The sequence below is a fragment of the Eutrigla gurnardus genome, assembly GCF_963514095.1.
Source record: "Eutrigla gurnardus genome assembly, chromosome: 16".
NCBI classification, from domain to species: Eukaryota; Metazoa; Chordata; class Actinopteri; order Perciformes; family Triglidae; genus Eutrigla; species Eutrigla gurnardus.
This window is the reverse complement of record NC_139927.1, coordinates 21,493,529-21,510,620: the sequence shown is the minus strand read 5'-3', so window position 1 is coordinate 21,510,620 and position 17,092 is coordinate 21,493,529. Positions and strand designations below refer to the sequence as shown.

The 17,092-nt window shown below is 42.0% G+C and overlaps 1 protein-coding gene across 6 annotated transcripts in view; it reads left to right on the top strand.

The window, feature by feature from the left end:
* The window catches only part of nrxn3b (neurexin 3b), a 278,223-nt gene extending 269,908 nt beyond the window's left edge, over window positions 1-8,315 (top strand). For all 6 annotated transcript variants that reach the window (XM_084031039.1, XM_084031042.1, XM_084031041.1 and 3 more), the window contains one exon: window positions 7,321-8,315. In XM_084031039.1, coding sequence (XP_083887165.1) covers window positions 7,321-8,306 — 986 coding nt within the window. In that variant the 3' untranslated portion in view covers window positions 8,307-8,315. The remainder of the gene's footprint in view (window positions 1-7,320) is intronic.
* The last annotated feature ends 8,777 nt before the right edge of the window (window positions 8,316-17,092 follow it).

Below are 17,092 nucleotides of genomic sequence, written 5' to 3'. Positions count from 1 at the left end.
AATCACTGCTGATGGAAAATATGCAATGCCCAGTTGAGAGAACAGCAAATTAAATGTAGGATTTAATTTCACAGTGATTAACGGAGTTGCGGCTTGTCATTACCGTGTCATCTGAGCAATTTCTGTGATTAATATGTAATTAAAATTGAATAATTGATGGAAATAATTTCCCTAGATCCACAAGTGCAAATGCATATTGTTTGTACAAACAGCGCCGCAAACGTCATATTAGTTAGACCAGAAAAAGATCAATTTAGACTTCTAACGAGCTCAAAGTAACCAACTCTAACTGTCAGAAAACAGACTGTCCGGTGGTGGGTCAGTGGTGTCTCTCCCTCCCAACCCCTCACACCTTTGAGTCACTGCTGCTTGGTTAGCTTTAGGAAAGATCACGGTTTGGGTGAAAAGAAGTTTGTTAGTTCTGTAGCTATACAGCAGTATTTACCAGAGCTAATAATATGTCCAAGGCCTTTTAATAATGAGCCATTAGTAGATATGGCTTGTTGCACCAAATGGCCAAAACATCAGGTTGTCAGGAAGATCATCTGTTGGTTATAATAACAAACTTTTCCAAACACAAAGATGTTGGTAGGATAATACTCCAGTGGACGGGCTGAGCACAGCCATCCATCACTGCAGCCTCCATGCTGCACTAAAATGATGTTTCTACGAAGCATAGGAAGACAGGTAGGATGTCCCAATGTGTTTAAACAAGCCACACTGTCACTCTTCTAGAGGAGACAGCCTCCCACAAATCAAGCTGCACGCTGCGTGACAGTCAAATAGTTAGTACAAAGATGGTGTATTTAGTAAAAGGGCCTAAATGGTCCAGCATGCACATTTACCCTGTTAGCCTTTGATGAAGTGGAGCGCAGATGAAACAGGTCCAATATATTGATAGCCGTCTCTTCATGTCTTTGGCCTTGGTGGGTAAAGTGGAGAGGCTAAATGAATGTTAGACTGGGAGCGTGGATGTTAGATTGAGTGATTTCTTTATTGCCGTAAGAGCCCTGACACGTGCCGGCGTACAGAATGAACCATCACAGGGATGGATCACTGGCTTTTATCGTGGCGTCGGCTATGGCTTTCGTCAAGCCCCATCAGCCTGGCTGTCACATCAACACAGGCCTCGGATCAGTTTAAAGGTTATTCAGCTGACACATGTCCAACAACGTACAGCTGTACGGCAAATGGAGCGTCTGACAGGGGCGAGTCGCCACGCCTCCTGGAGACGCCAATTTAATACGCCCACCGGTGCCCAGTCGTATGATGACTGATTACGAGCTGTCTGGCTTCAGGAGTCTCCTCCTCCAGCCGCTGATAGTTCATGCATCCTCGCCGCTGCTGGAGTCGTACGAGGAACCTTGTTCAGCTATTAGGATGGAAATGAATTGTCCATCTTAGAGGAATGCCACCTCTGTTGGCAGGGTCAGGTACAGGTAAGATCAAAGAAGTAGCTGTCAGGGCAAAGAGCTGAGCTTCATAGGGTATATGTTTGTAGAAAAGCTCAGGCACAGCACGGGCCAGCAGTGTAATCCCTGGCATGTCCCTTTAAGTGTGTCCACACGGAGAATCTGTGTTCTGCTGGCTCTCTGCTAATCAGCTGCTGCCTGTGGGGGGTGGAGGTGAATGAATCTGCTGCAGCAGGTGTGCAGCCACAATGGGATTTCAGGGCCCCAAACCACTGACTCACCCGCAATTTGCAACGTTGAAATCCCATTGATTCAGTTCATCCGTGATTGGTGCTGGTGTACCGGCTTTCAGCTTTTATGGTGTGGCATCGACAAATCCCTGACGCACCGTCGGGATTCATCTCCATTCGGAAGCCTCAGCAAACGCTGGATGGACACGGGGATCAGGGAGACGGGAGGGAGGGGGAGACGGAGTGGAGGAAGTGAAGAGAAAGTGCTGCTCTGTGATTTTTGCATCTGTAGCCTGCGAGCTGCTGAGGTAGTCAGTCAATCAGCCATTTAGGAATAACTATATTTACTTAATTCCTCTCCAAAAGCCAGCACAGGCATGCCACCGAGTCCCTTTTTTTCTTCACGGACGATGAAAAACAGAAAATTGAGTTTTGTTCCCTACTCTACTTTTGGCTTTCAAAAAAATAGGATCCGGTTTTGTCGTTGATGAAAATGCTACTCAGTAGGCACTGGTGCAAAGAAACACGTATTAATCGGAAGTCCTAACTTTCTTTGAGTTAAAAAAGACAGAGAAAGTGGCTGCAGGTCTAGTGGAGTGGAGAATGATTTGCAGCGAGGCAGAGGCTTAGAATAAAGTCCCATCCATCTTGACGAGTACGGAAAACAAACGCAGCAGTCTGGTTCAGCAAACCCATTAGAAAGCGCCGTGTTTGTCTGCTTCAGGAATGCAGCAAGATGTGCAACGCTCGTGCAAGAGCTTACATGGGATTAAAGTGTTTACCAAAAACATCAAGGTCCTCTGCACTGGCTTCACTGGAGACCCTCCACTTGCAGCGCGTTCCCCCTATCCGAGGGTTGTTGATATAGTGCAAAGCTAACAGTAGCTGAAAGCTGTTAACCGACATCAGAGTGAAAGGATGCAAACAAGGCCGAGACAACAAGGGCAGAGTTGTATAAACAAAGGATGAAATCACTTACTCCGGGCTGCATGAGTGTTTATTTAACAAGGCGAGACGTTGGGCTCCGTTAGTGGAATATTATCACAGCCACGCAACGTGAGCAGTGAGCTGAAGAGTCACCCGACGGAGAGGCGCACTGCATATCATGGCGCTGGTTGGACAAGCTGGCAATCCGCATTTAAGACGTCGCTGTTGATCATTCACAGTCAGGACAGTGTGACGGATTTCCTCAATAATCCTTAACTCATAGAGCCTGCTCGGCGTAATGAATGAGGTTTCTATAAGCAGCCTGCAGAGGAGGAAGCCAACCCTGATAAGTGAAGACAAATGTGCCTCTCACATCTCCTTTAAGTCACCCGAGGCACAAATAAACTCCACCCCGGGCCCTCTCGTGGAACTCCCCTCCCAACACGCTGTTTATCTGTCAACAAGGCTGTTGGTTATGCACAGAACGCAAAGCGTCTGCACATTTAATAAAAACCAGCTCATTAATTATCCCTCCACTTGCCCTCCTGATTAATTAGCAGTGGCTGTGGGCCTAAATGCCACATAATGTTGGTTATATATCACCCATGGTGCACCTCTGTCCCCTGTTAACTGCTGATGAATGGGTCCTTTGCCTGAGAAAATATCCCGCAGCCCTTGGTGGCAGTGATCTTTTACTGACCTCTGACCTCTTCTTAAGCCCCTCCCCTTACCTCTCCCATGGCTTGCTGTATTGTTATTGTATATTACTCTCCCTAAATGCAACTTACTTAAGCATGCATTAACCCAACTCCGTCTAGTGGAACTTAAATCCAAAATCAGAGCGTGTCTGATTGACCTCTCTTTCTCTGACGTACATCCAGACTGCACGCCCTGTCCTGTGTTTAAAATACTAACAAGAGAAATGTATGAGTAACTAATAATAAAGTCTTTATTATTAGTTAATGAAGGTGGTGACACTTTGCCTATAAACTGTCCCCCTCCTCTTTGTCTGCCTCAGTGTGTGCTTTCTGGTTGTTCATCTTTGATAGTGTGAGAAATTTAATGCCTCTCTTTCTTGCTTGCTAATCTGTTTTTGTTTTGTTTTTTTTTGTTTTTTTTTGTCTTTTCGTACATATATGTTAGAACACATATATGTGTATCTATGTTTCTATTCTGAAAATGTTCAAATTTTAACTGCTAATTTGCTAAGAATCACTATTGCCAATGTTTTGATGATTTCTTCCCTAATTAGAACAAACTTCCTCTTTTCTCTATGAATGAACCACAGGTATCAAAAGCACACAGCTGTATTGGGATTTTAAATTCATGACCTCATAGAGAAAAAAGAGAAGCCACCTCCAAAGTAGACCCTGTTGAAAAGTGTTCCAAACTGTTTCTATGCTGATCTCTACTATTTTCCTGTTATCTTGAAAGCTAACTCTGATTTCAAATTTGGATTCAATTAACGAATGAGTCAATTAATTTTGTGCATGGCAAAGAAGTTGCAGCTTAGGGTTTGTAAAACTGTCAGTGTTGAGAGTGCTGTTCTCTTTTGTAGATGGGCATGTATATGCTCATTGTTTGTATATCCCCATCCCTTCCTTACAGCCAAAAGCTCTAATGCCGCCCGACCGCTTCGTGCCGCCTTTACATGGACATGGCAACTGATGTACACGTTCACCCCCATCTATGTCATTTCCTTCCTAGTATGTTCATAGGTCCCACCCCGTCTCACACCCCTCCTCCCAAACCCTTTACTTAGAGACTCTAAGATATGTACAGTCATCCATTTGTTCATTACTGAAGTAAAAAATAAAAAAGAGTCGTCTAATCAGGCTGTAGATATTTATGGAGAGACGTATCTATCAAAGCAGGAGTTATAGATATACAGTTTTCTTTTTCTATAAAAATTGAAATGACTAGAACAAAAAAAGATATGCTGAACAGAATGGTGAAGAATATTTTTCATGTCATGATGTGTGGATGTATGTGTTGTTGCCTCCCTGTACCATCCTGTCGAAAAAGAGAAATATATACTAATTAATCAGAAACTGCTAAAAAAGAAACTAACCTAACTTGTCCAGAGGCATTCTTACACAACTTTCTTTTGTAAATTTTTTTTCTTCCTGCCAAAATCATGCGGGCAATTTGTTGATGTAAGTTGACCAAACTGATGGTATGCTTTATTCCTTTGAAAAGTGTTTATTTTTTTCTTTCTCTCTCTTTTTGTAGGCTTTTATGATTTTCCGATCTGACTTTGTTTTTTCTACCTACGTATTACTAATCCCTTTTCTGGATAGCTCTATCTGTGGCTTTACGTTGTGAATGTTTTTTGACGATGTTTGCCCTAACTCTGAACTCTTTTTGCAATGCCTTAATTATTGTTTTGGTTTCCTTCATTTTTCTGTTTCTGTCTTCTTTTCTTTATTGTTCCGAAAAGGTTTGCATCTCTTTATAGTGCCGTTTGTGAGCCTTTGCAATGTACAAACAAGCCACTTTGGCAAGAGGATAAGCAGCTTCAATAAACATCTGAATGTTTCAAACTCCTTGTAGTGGCAGGTTTACCCAGTGAGGCATGTGATAGATGCGTTCCCAGATGGATTTATTAGAATGAGTGCATGTGGGAATGTTTTGAAACATCGTATTTTATGAACAATCAGCCTTCTCTCCTAAATATTACGTTCCCATATAGTGAAACTGGGATGTTAATCACCTTTCGAGGGGAACACATTTTTGTGTTTGTGTTTGATAAATCACAATTACGTTTCTAATCCTGGTCTTCAGAAGTCCAAGCAATGAGAGGGGGTCAGAGGTCAATACAGGACTTTCACCCAGGACACCGCTGGTCGTGTCTCGCGTGAAAGTCAATGTAGACTTGTTGGTAGGGGTGTGAATCTTTGGCTTCACAGCGTTTCGATTCGATTAACGATACAGTAGTTGGCGATTCAATTCAAGGACGATTTTTCTTTTGTAACGATTCGATTTGATTCTGTAAACCACGATTAGATTCAGTAACTTGTAACCAAAATTCTACATCCATTAAATAAACATGCAATAATGCGAGTGAGACTATTCTGTATTCTTCTGAAAGGTGAAAAAATAACATATTTATTCTATAAAAAAAGTAGTCCTGCATAATAGTTTATGCTGAATACAAAAATGTAATTAAATATTGCTCAGTTATTTTGAATAGGCTACATGCTGGCAGGGGAGAGAGTGTCTAAAACATATTAAAACATTAATCATAAGTAAGAATCACGATTCATCCGATTAAATGCATTAATATCAATTATTGGTGAAGCCAAAACGATTCATTCTATTTATTTATTTTAGCAGACTGATTTAGTCGAATCTATAGGACTGACAATGGATTCATTGATTAATCGAATGAATGGTTACACCTCTACTTGTTTTTATTTACGTCTGTAACATGATGTGACAAACGTACTTACTTTAAGCCGTGATGGTTTCACTAAACCTAACCACGTAGCCTTGGTGCCCAAGCATACAGAGGTTTCTAGCGGTTTTGTTTTGCGACATGTTTTCTTTGTTCTTCGGGTGTTTAAAACCACAACTGTAATCCAGGACAAAATATGTTTCCCTCTAAAGGTAACTGAGGATGCAGATTAGTTGTATGGCAACGTAATTTCAGGTTTGGCATAATATTGTAATGTCACTACAAACTGGAGGACACAAGCTGTCACAAGCAAACGGTGAAATGAGCAGCAAACATTCAGGTGTGGTTGAACTGCCCGGCGACTTTGTGCCATTGTGGTAACTGTAGGGGTCAAAAGGCAAGAGGCTAGGGCCACTAGGGGAGCCCACTCATGCTGTGCCCCACATTTCTCATGAGGTGTGAGCGCTGACTTTTCTTCTGTAGATCCATGTTTGACCCTGATAGACCTAAAGTCCCAGGTTTTTTGAGAGGCTCGGGGTAATGTTGTTGGACTTTGGAGCACTTCCAGACCAAAAACCTTGCCTTTCCACTTTTTAGTTCTTTAGTCATCTTTAGTCAGTATTTGTTCAGCCGTGTAGGTCACCAGGTTTATAAAGCATCTCTCTCAGCAGCGATATCAAACATCTCACAACAGTTTCTCATTTCAGACGTAGTTAACTTGCTTGCAGGCCCGCTGGCTTGTACTTGAATAGCAAACAAATGCTAATAGCCTGTGCTTCTTTTTAACCACAGAGCACATCTTTCAGTGTTGACTTTTCTAACGGACTAAAAAGGATTGACTCTTGAACATGAATCAAACAAGCCGAGTCATTCATGTGGAGAAAACATTATCAGAAAGAAAACTAAATATAGGGCCACAATTTGTGTGGCATTACAGATAAGTCAGACTTTTGTTGTACAGCAACTTCTGAATATTCGTTTTATATTAACACTAATATTATAGTGAAACTGTCGTCCATGCAGGATCTGTAGGAGTTAGTATGTGGAGGCAGTCTGATGTGGCTCACCCTTGTGCATCCCTCAAAGCCTTTTGATGCAATGTAAACTTGATTTATGGCTGTTCCTTTCTGTTTGGGTCTTGTTTGGTTTGAGTTTCATTATTTTGCACTGGTACAGTCTTTTACGTTCTTTCTTTCCTTCTTTATCTTCTGTTCATTTCCATCCTTTGTTGAGCTTTGCTTTGTTTGTTCCTTGGTTAGGAATTCTTTTGGTGTTTTTGGCTGCTTCTTGCTTTCTTGCTTGCGAGGACTTTCTGCCTTCTGACTGCTGTTTCTTTCTCTCTGTCACTTTCCAGGAGGGGAGCTAGTCATCCCCGTGCTAGTCGAGGACCCCATAGACATCCCTTCTGTATCCACCCGTTCTCCCTTCATCCCCCTCCCCCCAACCCTCCGCCCCGTCCTCACCATTATTGAGACCACCAAAGAATCCTTGGCCATGGCCACTGAGGCGGGGGTACCTTGCTTGTCGGACCGAGGCAGCGATGATTGTGATGATGGTGATGGTGGTGATGATGGTGATGATGATGATGATGATGATGGCATGGTGATTTCGGGGTTTGGCTCTGGCGAAGCTTTCGACTCTAGCCTGCCCCCGACTGACGATGAAGATTTTTACACGACCTTCTCCCTGGTAACAGATAAGATCTTGACCACATCGGCCTATGAAGGTGGCTACAAAGCCCTCGCACCCAAGTGGGAGGCCACGGACTTGAGGCCTAGCAAAGCCTCTGAGGCAGGTAGGACTACACCCACCTCGCCTCTGCCCGACCTCCGGGGCACGCCGCCGGCGGCCGTCCCCTCGGACACGCCACCCAAGCTGCCCGCCGGGAAAATGAACAACCGCGAGGTTAAACCCCCGCAGCCAGACATAGTCCTGCTGCCCCTGCCCACGATCGATGTGGACGGCACCAAGCCACGGGGCCCCTTCATCACCTCACCCATGCTGCGCACGGTGCCCGCCGCCTTGCCCACTGTGCCCGGCGTGGTGCAGCGGGTGCCCCCGGGGGCCTCAGAGGTGATCCGGGAATCCAGCAGTACCACGGGCATGGTGGTGGGCATCGTGTCAGCCGCCGCCCTCTGCATCCTCATCCTCCTCTACGCCATGTACAAGTACAGGAACAGAGACGAGGGTTCCTACCAGGTGGACGAGACGCGCAACTACATCAGCAACTCAGCGCAAACCAATGGCGCTGTGGTGAAGGATAAGACACCCAGCGGCAGCGCCAAAGGCAGCGCCAGTAGCAAGAGACCGAAAGACAAGGACAAGGAATATTATGTATAGAAATCAAAAGTCATTTCCCAACACATAGAAAAATAAACTGTTTGGAACACAGTTATAAACATTTTGACAGTACCATATTGGCAACTGTGATTTAAAAAGGATAAAATCTCTTGAGAACTCAAGACTTACTGAGTCACTGAAACATTTACAAAAGAACTTTGGCTTATGGAAGCACACTTACTATTGTAAGCATTACAGAGAGACAACGCAGTACAACTTCACCAGGACTTAGCGTGGATCTTTTTAAGGAGTCCCTGCTGGAGACATTTGGCAGTGTGAATAACATCGCTCCAACATCCACACAATCCTGACTGTCAAGAGTGTCTGATCCTGGGAGTTCTAGCGACCTTGTCCATCGTAACCCTGTAAAATACGATCACTGTCATTTCAGCCATTCTGAGCATGCATGTGAGGTGTATGTGACGTGGTGCTGGCATCTGTGTAAGTGAGGGACCTCAAGAAACTATGATTGTTGGGAAAGTTGGAAGTCAAAACATGATTTCGCATTACAAATGGTTTCATTAAATGTAGCTTTCATCGATGCGATACGAGCTAAAGTATACGTGTACTTAAAGCTGTCTTTTTATTTCCACTTTTTTGGGTTTGTTTTTTATTTTTCATTTAGTAAGTTATTTATTTATTCATTGAAGTTAGGTCCTTTTTTTGAAGGATGATGTCCAGTCAGGGTTGACTAGGCCGTCCTCAGTGACCGCGCAGCAGGTTGGGATACAGTAATGTATCTCAATATTTCTCTCTCCCTCCCTCGTGTCTCGGTTAAGGATTGGGCTGCTATGCATGGAAACCAAATTCTAGACGGCGTTCAAGCGTGTAAGAGTGGATCCACCAGGCAAAATGCACAATACATTGTTATTTCTCTTGAATTTCTAATCTCTGATAGCATTTTTCTTTTCTTTCGTTTCATTTTTTTAGTCCAGTTTTCTATACATTTCCTGAGATGTTGTGGCAAAATGTATTATCATAATATGTGTCCAGCGGAGGTTTAATTGTCGCAATCTTAAAAAAAAAAAAATCCAGGCTAAAGACTTATTCCAGTGTGAACAGGTGAGGTTCTATCTGTTGTCACAGACGACTGTGTCAAAAACAGCAAATATGTTTACATATTTAATTACATCTTAGCCGTTGTGCTTTGCAGGTTAATATTGTATAGAGAATTTAAAGTTTCTGTTGTTTTTTGTTGTTTTTTTAATCCTCTTCTTGTATAGACAGACCATTTGATTTGATTTTACTGTTGGAGCAACATGACAAAGAAATTATTTGTATTCTTTTGCCAGGAAGATTTAAAAAAAAAAAAAGGATGTGCACAGGACCATTTGTTCAGGCGGGGAGCAAATGTTGTTAGATTAGACGTCTAGTCTCTCTGGATGGTGTTCCTCTTCAGTCGCATGCATATTTCACCAGAAGCTGTCAATCAATTAGAAAACAACTCCCTCAGATCTTGTATTAGGGACTCCTCCTTATTCTCAAATTACTTTCATCATGCTATTTCTTTTTATTGGCAATTTAAAAGAAAAAAAACAAACAAGAGAATAAAGACAGATTATGATGGATTTGGAGATCTACTGCTAGCACCTTACGGATTTACAGGTGTGTTATTTTTGTTTCCTTTCCTACGTCAATGTTCTTCTCTGCTCAACTTGTCTTTTTTTCTGTTATTGTGTATTTTAATTTCATTTCTCATTTTTATGACATTCTCCTCCAGCAATATGTTTTTATGTCATTATTTATTGCTGAAGTTATTCTCATTTTCATGCAAAATCCGGTGTGTATGTTCACTTTGATTTTTGTGTTGGTACTTGGCTTCTTCAACCTGTCATTTATTATTGTCTTATGCTCCTTTGACTCCAAACAGTTCCCAGAAATAAAAAATGTTGTTCCCAAACGTTCTGGCTGTTAGACTGTGGGTAGCTGTCACTTTCTCATCCATAGTGTGGTGTTCGGCCAGGAGATAGCTACAGATACCATCTATACTGAAGACTGTTCACCAGAACATCATTTCTCATCCGTTTGCTGTGGCTTCAATGATTTCCTTTCATACCAAAAAGGGGTATCATTTCCATTCAAATGGAGTCCAGAACTGCACTACGCTATAATTTACCTATAGATCATTATGCAAATTCATACACTGCTCAGCCATGCAACAACAGAGAAAAAGGACGGGTGGAGAAAACGGTTATTAGAGGCTGCAAGTCTTCACAACAGCAGAGGAATGGATTTGGGTTTCTTTAGAGACAGGCCTTTATGAGAGTGCACAGCCAAATGAGATTCTCCACCACCGTACGGCTGGTTATGAGCTACTCAACGGCAGCAGCACCTGCTTCCCCAGGTCCTTTTTACACTGTCCATATTTTGTGCAAATGGGCCTTTACATAGCTGGTCATTAACTTGCAATAGCCCATTGACGTAGGACATCAGAGCGGCGTGTGTGAGTATATCTAGCTCGCATAATGACTACATGTGAACTCATTTATCCTGCTATAGGCAGAGAACAAGGAGGCCAACAGGGATTTATTCCATTCAGGGACAGATTTTACATTCTGAGGCACACCCACAGTTCAACATTCATGCCTTCACCAAAAATGTATGGAAATGTGTTGTGTATAAGTAAACACAATAAAACGTTGTGTGTAATGTGTAAGAAAACAGCATTGATGTGAGAAAGCGATGATATTCACCCGTACGTCAGCCCACCTGGAACGTCCTGCCTGACAACGGCAGAGAGCAGTGCAGCTGGCAAACACACATTTAAAGTAGCTGTGATCAACATGTTCATACGAAGGGGTCGCCAGTCTTGAGGAACCTACAGAGAATGATCACTCTGCACTTCCCCTCAGATCTACGGAGCAGTTCAGTGTCTCAGTTCATCTCAGCAGACAGTTGTGTCCCAGGAAGCTCTCAGACCTCCTGCTGCACCAACCAGCTGAAGGACACACTGTGACTGGCTGGTGAACATAATGAGATTCAGTTGCTTAACTTTAGGTCAGTTTTGTTTCCACATGTTTCTTGCTTTACCCCCCAAAATCACTTAATGCAGACTTAAAGTTGATGTCCAATAAAGATAAACATGTTGTAGTGACTTTTTGGTATATTCCTTGTTAGGCAGATCATCTCAAACAACACTACCATTGCTATAAAATGCACTGTTCTCTGGATGATCTTCTCAGAACACATTTACTCTCTCAGTTCTCCCAGAACGGACCAAACAGGGCTTGTGTTGTTGTCACATCCTTTAGGTTTATAGGTTTGTTTTGAAATCATGCAGTCATGTCGTATTAGTGGTTGTGTTCATTTAAAAATCATTAGAGGACTATTTAGAGAACTATGTAAAGGACTGTGTAGAGGACTATGTAAAGGACTATGTAGAGGACTATTTAGAGAACTATGTAGAGAACTATGTAAAGGACTATGTAGAGGACTGTGTAGATAAATATATAGAGGACTATGTAGAGGACTATATAGAGGAATATATAGAGAACTATGTAGAGGACTATATGGAGGACTATATAGAGGACTATGTAGATAAATATATAGAGGACTATGTAGAGGACTATATGGAGGACTATGTAAAGGACTATATAGAGTACTATATAGAGAACTATGTAGAGGACTATATGGAGGACTATGTAGAGGCCTATATAGAGGACTATGTAGATAAATATATAGAGGACTATGTAGAGAACTATGTAGAGGACTATATTGAGGACTATGTAGAGGACTACATAGAGGAATATGTAGAGGACTTTATAGAGGACTGTGTAAAGGACTATGTAGAGGACTATGTAGAAGACTATAGAGGACGATGTAGCGGACTATATAGAGGACTATGTAGAGGGCTATGTAGAGGTTTATTTAGAGGACTATTTAGAGAACTATGTAGATGACTATATAGAAGACTATATAGAGCACACTATAGAGGACTACATAGAGGACTATGTAGAGGACTATGTAGAAGACTATAGAAGACGATGTAGGGGACTATATAGAGGACTATGTAGAGGGCTATGTAGAGGAATATATAGAAGACTATGTAGAGGACTATATCGAGGACTATGTAGAGGCCTACATAGAGGAGTATGTAGAGGCCTTTATAGAGGACTATGTAGAAGACTATAGAAGACGATGTAGCGGACTATATAGAGGACTATGTAGAGGGCTATGTAGAGGAATATATAGAAGACTATGTAGAGGACTATATAGAGGAATATATAGAGAACTATGTAGAGGACTATATGGAGGACTATATAGAGGACTATGTAGATAAATATATAGAGGACTATGTAGAGGACTATATGGAGGACTATGTAAAGGACTATATAGAGTACTATATAGAGAACTATGTAGAGGACTATATAGAGGAATATATAGAGAACTATGTAGATGACTATATAGAGAACTATGTAGAGGACTATATGAAGGACTATGTAGAGGACTATATAGACGACTATGTAGAAGACTATGTAGATAAATATATAGAGGACTATGTAGAGGACTATATAGAGGAATATATAGAGAACTATGTAGAGGACTATATGGAGGACTATATAGAGGACTATGTAGATAAATATATAGAGGACTATGTAGAGGACTATATGGAGGACTATGTAAAGGACTATATAGAGTACTATATAGAGAACTATGTAGAGGACTATATGGAGGACTATGTAGAGGCCTATATAGAGGACTATGTAGATAAATATATAGAGGACTATGTAGAGAACTATGTAGAGGACTATATTGAGGACTATGTAGAGGACTACATAGAGGAATATGTAGAGGACTTTATAGAGGACTATGTAGAGGACTGTGTAAAGGACTATGTAGAGGACTATGTAGAAGACTATAGAGGACGATGTAGCGGACTATATAGAGGACTATGTAGAGGGCTATGTAGAGGATTATTTAGAGGACTATTTAGAGAACTATGTAGATGACTATATAGAAGACTATATAGAGCACACTATAGAGGACTACATAGAGGACTATGTAGAGGACTATGTAGAAGACTATAGAAGACGATGTAGGGGACTATATAGAGGACTATGTAGAGGGCTATGTAGAGGAATATATAGAAGACTATGTAGAGGACTATATCGAGGACTATGTAGAGAACTATTTAGATAACTATGTAGATGACTATACAGAAGACTATATAGAGCACACTATAGAGGACTATGTAGAGGACTTTATAGAGGACTATGTAGAGGACTATGTAGAAGACTATAGAAGACGATGTAGCGGACTATATAGATGACTATGTAGAGGACTTCATAGAGGACTATGTAGAGGACTGTGTAAAGGACTATGTAGAGGACTATGTAGAAGACTATAGAGGACGATGTAGTGGACTATATAGAGGACTATGTAGAGGAATATATAGAAGACTGTAGAGGACTATATCGACGACTATGTAGAGGACTATGTAGAAGACTATAGAAGACGATGTAGCGGACTATATAGATGACTATGTAGAGGACTTCATAGAGGACTATGTAGAGGACTGTGTAAAGGACTATGTAGAGGACTATGTAGAAGACTATAGAGGACGATGTAGCGGACTATATAGAGGACTATGTAGAGGAATATATAGAAGACTGTAGAGGACTATATCGACGACTATGTAGAGGACTACATAGAGGAGTATGTAGAGGACTTTATAGAGGACTGTGTAAAGTACTATGTAGGGGACTATGTAGAAGACTATAGAAGACGATGTAGCGGACTATATAGAGGACTATGTAGAGGGCTATGTAGAGGAATATATAGAAGACTATGTAGAGGACTATATCGAGGACTATGTAGAGGACTATCGAGGACTATGTAGATGACTATATAGACACCGATGTCGAGGACTATATAGAGGCTTATGTAAAGGACTGTAGATGACTATATATAGATGACTATGTAAAGGACTATATAGAAGACTATATAGAGAACTATGTAGAGGACTATATAGCAGACTTTATAGATGACTATGTAAAGAACTATATAGAGGACTATGTAGAGGACTATATAGAGAACTATGTAGAGGACTATATAGCGGACTTTTTAGAGGACTATGTAGAGGGCTATGTAGAGGAATATATGAGGACCATTATAGAGGACTATGTAGAAGACTATAGAGGACTATGTGGAGGACTATGTAGAGGACTTCATAGAGGACTATGTAGAGGACTGTGTAAAGGACTATGTAGAGGACTATGTAGAAGACTATAGAGGACGATGTAGCGGACTATATGGAGAACTCTGTAGAGGACTATATAGAGGGCTATGTAGAGGACTATGTAGAGGAATATATATATAAATGACTATGTAAAGGACTATATAGAGAACTATGCAGAGGACTATGTCGAGACATATGTGGAGGGCTATGTAGAGGACTATATTGAGAAATATATAGACTATGTAGAGGAAGATTCAATCCTATCTTATTCCTAGTTTCATGTCACAGCGAAAGTTATTGCAGGACCCTTTAGACATAGAGCAGGACTAGAACACAGTCAAGATTTTCAAAGACAATGAATTTCAGAATCCCAGCATCACCAGGAGCAAGTGTTACAGCAGGACAGTGCCAGAGCAGACATTTAGGCAGAAATCTGGAGCAGACCAGACCTGGTGTTGGTAGTAATATTAACAATAGTAATAACTAGAAAATTCGATGAGATTCTTCGAGATTTCAAACGAGACGGAGTTGTTTTAGAGGCAAATACAGAGACTGCTTGCTGACTGAGCTGTCAGAGTAGTCCGTTTTGAGTATTGTGATGTACTTCAAAAACTGTCCACCAATCAGTGCACACCACTCGTGTCTCCATTTTAAAGTTTAAATGGAGTTTCTAGGTGAAAGTATGACTGAGCAGAAGACGTTTGACTAAAAAAACTACATTTCCCACTGACTGCTCCTTCCTGTCCACCAATCAGAGCCCACCACTCGTATCTCCATTTTAAAGTTTAAATGGAGTTTCTAGGTGAAAGTATGCCTGAGCAGCAAGCTACGATTTCTGCTTTTTTTTTTTTTCGCTCGTCCCAGTCAAGTCAATGGGAAAATTTACGTCGCGAAAAATTCGTGTTCGGCTAAGAAAAGTAATGGCACGCCGATCCCGATCGAACCACATGTTTTGATATATAATTTGTCCTACAACTCTTAAAGCTGTAGGAGTTTTAGGCAATCGAAATTCGGAGGCAAAATAATAATAAGTAGGAAAAAATCACCCGGTGCAATCACCCGGTGCAATCGCCCCGAGCACTGGTCCCCTCAGCTAGCTGTAGGGGCCAGTGCTCGGTGCGATTGCACCGTGGCCCTAATAATGGATTGGATTTGTATGGCGCTTTTCTAGACCCAAAAGCGCTCTGACAGGGTTCCAGGTTCCATTCATTCACACACAGTCATACCGGTGGTGGTAATCTACGATAGTAGCCACAGCTGCCCTGGGGCAGACTGATGGAAGCGTGGCTGCCATTCTGTGCCTACGGCCCCTCCGACCACCACCTCAAACATACAGCAGTCATACACATTCACACAAGGCAAGCTGGGTGAAGTGTCTTGCCCAAGGACACAACGACCATGACACAGTGACAAGGGCGGGGATCGAACCGCCGACCTTCCGAAATTTGACCAACCCGCTCTCACACCTGAGCCACAGTTGCCCCATGATGTAGTCCATGATGATCACAGCAGCAGGTGGCGCCACAATTTGGTACTTCCATCTTCAAGTCAGGTAGCAGTTGGCGTCAGGCAGGACCACCGTGGACACTGCTGGACACAACCAGATTCCCTTTCCTCTATAAAACCTTGACAGGAGTAGGTAGAGGACTTTATAGTTGACTATGTAGAGGACCATATAAAGGACCAGGTAGAGGATTATATTAAGGGCTATGTAGTTGTGATGCTCAACTCACATTAAAATTGTATTTTCATAGATTTGTCTCAGTCACTCTGCTCTCTCTCCTCTCTCTTCTCTGGTCCAGCTGTTATTTTTCCTTCAGAGCAATGCTCAGTTAGTGACCATCGGTTGAACACTATACTTTTCGAGATGAATTGTGGAAAACTTTCAGTAAACATGCAGACAGGACTAGAACATGGAGAACTCACTATGTAATAGAGTAGTGAGTGCCTTTAATCAGAATCAGAAACAGATTCATTACCAAGAAGGATTTTACACCAACGAGGAATTTGACTTGGTGAATACAGTGCATACATTTTACAGTGACTTTTACAGTGACAGTGACTATAATATATACAATATAAATAAACAATATAAACAAACAGAGACATACATTGTGGAACGATTGATAGAAAGATAGAAATGCTGTACAGGAATGTGCAAAAATAAAAGATAGTTAAAAGTAACAAAGTGGTGGGTTTGAGTGCAAGTGCAAGAGTCAGTGTGGACCTGGGACTTGTTGAGGATCCCGACAGCCAAGGGGAAGAAACTGTTCATGTGGCTGGAGGTTTTGGTCCTGATGGACAGCAGCCTCCTGCCAGGGGGAGCGTGTCAAAAAGTGAGTGACCAGGATGGGAGGGGTCGGCCACAATCCTACCTGCACGCCTCAGAGCCCTGGAGCTCTGCAGGTCCTGAAGGGATGGAAGGTTGCAGCCAATCACCTTCTAAGCAGAGCTGATGAGACGCTGCAGTCTGCTCTTCCTTACCAGACGGTAATGGAGGAGGTGAGGATGGACTCAATGATGGCCGCGTAAAAGTGCACCATCATAGCCTTTGGCAGGTTGACTTTCTTCAGCTGCTGCAGGAAGAACATCGTCTTTTGGTGAGGCA